Below are 6,040 nucleotides of genomic sequence, written 5' to 3'. Positions count from 1 at the left end.
ATATATATATATATATATATGAGATGTGTTCTGGTTATTCTCCCCCACACAATCTCTTACTCCTCATCTTTCCCTCCCTGTGTCTTTATTAGTTACCATGGATCAGCAGAAGCGATTGGGCCCCATGAGCCAGCCTTTTCCCCACTCATAGCTAACTGTTAGGAAGGCCGGGTTTGTAATGGTAGTGCTGAAAGCTCATGATTGCCATGGCCCACCTCTTTTTAAATTTTATTTTTTATTTACATTTGCTTGCCAGTATGTGTATGATGCAGATGTCCATTGAGGCCAGAGAGGGCATCAGATCCCCTCCAACAGGAGTTACTGTCTCATGTGGGTGTTTGACCCTCTGCAAGAACAGCAAGTACTCTTGGCTACTGAACTGTAATCTTGCCTCTCCTATCCCCCTTTATAACATTCCTGAGTAAATATAGTTCACTAAGGTTGGAAGTGTAAGGAAATTTTTTCTTTTTATAAACAAAGCTTTAAGGTAGATTTATCCCCTGGCAGTGGTGGTGTACACCTTTAATTCCAGCACTTGGGAGGCAGAGGCAGGCGGATTTCTGAGTTTGAGGCCAGCCTGGTCTACAGAATGAGTTCCAGGATAGCCAGGGCTATACAGAGAAATCCTATCTCAAAAAAACCAAAAAGAAAAAAAAAAAGAGTTCCATTCAGTTTTTATTTTATTTATAATAAATGCATGAATAATTAATTCAATATTTGCTTGTTTGTTTTGATGCTTGGCCTCCCTATGTACCTCTGGATCTGGCTGACCTTAAACTCACAGAGGTCCACCTGCTTCTGCCTGCCAAGTGTTGGAATTTAAGATGTGCACCACCATGCCCAGCTTTCCATTTCTAATTAAGAGTGGTCTACAAGAAAGCAGATACGTGCTTCCAAAAATCTTTAGTCATTCACTGAGGTTGTACTAAGGTCCCTAAAAAGTTGTCACAAGAGATTAAATTGCATCCACTCAGCTAGCTTCTTTAATATTCATCATGCAAAGAATGTTTTCCACCGGGCAGTGGTGGTGCACGCCTTAATTCCCAGCACTTGGGAGACAGAGACGGGCAGATTTCTGAGTTCGAGGCCAGCCTGGCCTACAGCATGAGTTCCAGGACAGCCAGGGCTATACAGAGAAACCCTGTCTCGAAAAAAACAAAAACAAAAAACCAACCAAACAAAAAAAGAATGTGTTTTCCAATCAGTTAACCTCTCATATTTACAGAAATATGACAAAGATCCTGAAATCATAACAATAGCATATGGTTGACATCAACTGTTTGGAAAAGCCATACCATTCTTTGGAGTTAGGTTGGAGAGGAGTCCTTCCCAGTAGTAGTTTCCATAGCCAAAAGATGTAGAATATTTTCTGTAGCATGGTTAAGATTATATAGTATCACAACAGTCAATGTTGACTTTCGTGTGTATTAAGTAATTGAAAGCTGCTATAGAAAAATTTAAGAGGGACCTCTTGTAGTAGAGATTATCAGTACAAGGGGTAATTGCATTTTGCTTTTGCTTTACCAGATATCTCCAATCAGCTGTTAGAATTGTTGTATAAAAATAAATCAGCATGAATGAAACTGTATGTATGGAATAAGGCCATGACTTGAACATATTCAACTTCCTATGAATTGGGAACTTCCTAGATCTCCAGTATTGTAAGGCTCACCCTTTTTCCTGGAAATATGTGTGGGCTTTTATAGGAGTCACTGACCTTGGAGGATGTGGCTGTGAAATTCACCCTGGAAGAGTGGACTATGCTGAATGAATCCCAGAAAGAGCTCTACAAAGATGTGATGCAGGACACCTTGAGGAACCTGTCCTGTATAGGTAAGGACATTCTTTTCTTACTTAGCCAAAGAAAGAAGAAATGGTTCTCCCTCACCACTCCTGCTGTGTGAATTAGATTAGAGAAAAGAAACATGTGGGTAAATAAGTCAGGTGGAGTCACTTCATACTGTGAATTTAACCAGAGTTGTTCTTTTTATTTGTTTGTTTGTCTATGTGTTTGGTTATTTGTTTTCCTGTAGCAGTAATTCATTTTTCTTGGTCTATATTTTAGGAAATAAATGGGAACACCAAAATATTGAAAACGAGTCTGAAAATCTCTGGAGAAAACTAAGGTAATCTCTACCCTGGGGACAGCAGTGTCTCTCCCAGTTCTCAGTATGCTGGCACATTTTACAGAGACTTAATTCATACAAATAAATCCTGCTTCAGCCTGTCTTAACTTCAACAAATTGTCTCCAAAACTGTAGACACATTAACCTTCAGCAGTCAGAATATCCTAATGTTACTAACAGCTGGAGCACCATGATACCTACCACAAGTAATAATATATCATGGTTCATAGTGTGAGACCCCCGGAAGGACTCCCACACTCAAATCCCGGGAGTGACAACCCCAAACACCATCAAGATGCGAACTTGATGCAATCAGCAAGAGGCTTTTATTCCAGCAAGCTGGGACGAGACTCATATCCCTTGCAGGGGTAGAGGAGTTTGGCCCCGAGCAAGGTCTTAGGCAGCTTTTTATTCCTGTGCAGTTGCTGGGGCAAAAGGGAAGACTGGGGTAAGAGGAAGGTCCGGGGTGGTTTCTGATTGGTGCTGGCTCGTGCTAGGGCCCAGGGGCGGGCTAGCCACCTGGCAGTTGTTCGTTACTTTTTCCCAGGTAGTTGTCCAGGTCACCTTGCTCCTGGGTTCTGGGACCTGGCCTTTTAAGTTCTGGGGACCTTTCACAAGCTTGCCTCCCACTGGGTTCAGCCAGTGGTTAAGTTCCCACAGCACAATTTGAAAACTTAATCTTACAATAGATACTAACTTCACTCTGTCCATAGTAGTATTTAAAATGTTGTATTGATATGTTTCTAAGTTTTAGGCATGCGTTGTGTATGAAACAAAAGTAAAATTTCTTTTTAGAATAGGACCAGTTGTCAAGATAAGTCATTATGGAGATACAAGTATGTTAGAATCCAATATTATTTTAGTCACTAGTATATCAAAACTGTATATAGTACTAAATATTGAAAAATATATTTAAATTTGATGTAGATGTTCAGCACTTGCCAATAATGAAGACAGTATAACCCAACCACACACAAATCACCTTTGTTTTTATTGTAAATGTCCTTAAGCCAAATTTTAAAGCAAACAGTTCAAACATTTTAAAAAACTATTACAGGGAATATAACTGCCACTTCTTGTGATGAATCATTAGTAAGCAATTTCTTAGTAATGTACTTTTTATTTTTTCTCAGCAGTCAGTTGTTGGAGAGACTCTGTGAATATACCGAAGGTCATCAGTGTGCAGAAGTCTTTAACTGGACTCCAGAGTGTGCTGTGAACCAGAAATCACGTCCAGGAGTTTCCCCGTGTGAAAGCCATGTCTATGAAGAAGTGGTTATTGGGCACTTATCTGTGAATGTCCCCCCTCATCCCCTCCCAGGACACAAACCATATGACATTCAGGAAGATGGAGAAGAGCTGTATGAACACCGAGATTCTCGCGACACCTCCAATTCTTCCACACCCCTTCAGAAGCAAAAAAGGATGCACACTCAGGAGAAACCCGAAACTAGTCACCGTAAGGAAGACTCCAAATGTCTCATATCCAGTCAGAATGATGAAAAGCCGTCCAGTGGACAACAGCACTATGAATGTAAGCAGTGTGGGAAAGCATTCACCTCTTCCAGCTCTTTCCGAAGGCATGAGGAATATCACAGCCGAGAAAAATCTTATGTGTGTAAGCAGTGTGGGAAAGCCTTCCCCTTTCCTAGTTCCCTCCAGATACACGAAAGAATTCACACCGGTGAGAAGCCCTACATGTGTAAGCAGTGTGGGAAGACCTTTGCCCGTTCAAGTTCCCTTCTGACACATGAGAGGATTCACACCGGAGAAAAGCCCTACGTGTGCAAGCAGTGTGGGAAAGCCTTCACGGATCGTAGTTCACTTCGATTCCATGAAATGATGCACAGCGGCGAGAAGCCGTACAAATGTACCAAGTGCAGTAAGGCGTTTGCTTCCTCGGGTGCCTTCCGGAAACATGAACGGACTCACACAGGAGAGCAGCTCTTCGTGTGCTTGCACTGTGAGAAAGTTTTTAGCTGTGAAAGTGCTTTTCGAACACATAAGATAATTCATTCTGGAGAATGCGTGTGTAAGCAATGTGGTAAAGCCTTCACTAGTCACAGTTCCGTTAAGTACCACGAATTGATGCACAGCGGAGAGAAGCCCTATGTATGTAAGCAGTGTGGGAAAACCTTTAGGTCTCCGAAGCAAGTTCAGATTCATAAGCGAACTCACACTGGAGAAAAACCTTATGTCTGTAAGGAATGCGGGAAAGCTTTCACTTTTCTCGGTTCCCTTCAATACCACGAACTGATTCATACCGGTGAGAAGCCCTATCTATGTAAACAGTGTGGGAAGGCCTTCAGGTCTTCTCGTCAGGTTCAGATACATGAACGAACTCACACTGGGGAGAAACCATATGAGTGTAAGCAGTGTGGCAAAGCCTTCTTCTCTTTGTATCATTTAAGAAGGCATGAAGTAATTCACAGTGGCACGAACCCCTACGTTTGTAAACAGTGTGGGAAAGCCTTCAGTTGGTTCAGTACCTTTCACAGTCATAAACAGACTCACACTGGCGAAAAACCCTATTTATGCAAGCAGTGCGGGAAAGCCTTCTGTAGCCGCATATCTTGGAGAAGACATGAGAAAGCCCACACCACAGTGAAGCCCTATGCGTGTGTGCAATGTGGGAAAGCCTTTCGTTCTCCTAGCTATCTCAAAATACATGAGAGAATCCACACCGGGGAGAAGCCCTTTATATGCTCTCAGTGTGGGAAACCCTTCCGTTCTTTTCGTTATGTCAAATCCCATGAAAGAAGCCACACTGGAGAGAAACCCTTTGTGTGTTCAGAATGTGGGAAAGCCTTCAGTTATTATAGCTCTTTCCATAGACATAGAAGAACTCACCAGACAGTAACCTTGAACACAGAACTTGAAGAGACTTCATAGCCCCCATAAGACTGCATGTGGAGAAAACCTCTGTAAAGGTTAAGCGAGTGAAACACCTACTGGTTCTACTCCTGGGTAAAGAAAACTTTAGGCCAGACATGGTGTGGCACACCTTTAATCCCAACACTTGAGAGGCGGAGGCAGGGAGTCTCAGAATTCAGGGTCAAACTGATCTACATACTGAGTTCCCAGTCACCCATGGCTACATATTGTGACTTTCATAAAAGGAAAAAGCCATGTTCGTATGAAGAGCAAGTTTGACTGGAAGAGATGTCTTCATTTAGTACATGTGCATATGCTTCCCCAGGAAAATCTTTGCTTGGCAAAGCACAATAAACTCAAGAGTAGCGAGTAGTGGCCCAGTCCTTTGACAATTTTTCATATGTTCGGTCCCGTAAATGTCAGCGATGTAAAGGACTGGATACAATTTTTTGTTTAAGAATGCTTTAGAAAGTACAAAATCTGGAGAAAACTATGTAAATATATTGAACTTACTGGGATTTATTAGGGATTTGTTTTTGTTTATCAGAAATAGTCTTGCCGAGTAACCCAGACTGGCCTTGAACCAATTATAAATCTTCCTGTTCCAGCCTCTGCATTGTGCGGGTGAGAAATGTCTGCTTCCACATCCAGCATCAGTAGTTCATACTCCCCCTACCGCTTTGATTTCTCCAGACATGGTTTCTCTGTGTCGTACTGGCCATCCTAGAACCCTAGATCAGGCTGGTCTTGAACTCAAGAGATCCATGCCTGTCTCTGCCACCCTAGTGCTTGGATTAAAGGTGTGTGCCACTACCACCCGGCATTCCTTTTGTTTTTTGTTTTTTTTTTAAAGATTTATTTATTTTTATTTATATGAGTATTCTGCAGCTGTCTTCAGACACACACCAGAAGAGGGCATCGGATCCCCTTACAGATGGTTGTGAGCCACCATGTGGTTGCTGGGAATTGAACTCAGGAATCTGGCAGAGCAGTCAGTGTACTTAGCCATTGAACCATCTCTCCAGCCCCTGGCCGGCATT

At 42.3% G+C, this 6,040-nt stretch overlaps 1 protein-coding gene across 4 annotated transcripts in view; it reads left to right on the top strand.

The window, feature by feature from the left end:
- Window positions 1-5,814, top strand: part of LOC116075666 (zinc finger protein 878-like) — a 14,017-nt gene extending 8,203 nt beyond the window's left edge. For 2 of the 4 annotated variants that reach the window (XM_031348882.1, XM_031348880.1), the window contains exons 2-4: window positions 1,707-1,833; window positions 2,066-2,126; window positions 3,260-5,814. In XM_031348882.1, coding sequence (XP_031204742.1) covers window positions 1,707-1,833; window positions 2,066-2,126; window positions 3,260-5,018 — 1,947 coding nt within the window. In that variant the 3' untranslated portion in view covers window positions 5,019-5,814. Of the gene's footprint in view, window positions 1-1,706; window positions 1,834-2,065; window positions 2,131-3,259 lie in introns of those variants that run through there. The other 2 variants (XM_031348881.1, XM_031348883.1) reach the window with 2 other exon arrangements.
- Window positions 5,815-6,040: the final 226 nt, after the last annotated feature.

The sequence above is a fragment of the Mastomys coucha genome, unplaced genomic scaffold (genome assembly GCF_008632895.1).
Source record: "Mastomys coucha isolate ucsf_1 unplaced genomic scaffold, UCSF_Mcou_1 pScaffold4, whole genome shotgun sequence".
Lineage (NCBI taxonomy): Eukaryota > Metazoa > Chordata > Mammalia > Rodentia > Muridae > Mastomys > Mastomys coucha.
This window is presented reverse-complemented; position numbering and strand designations above follow the sequence as displayed.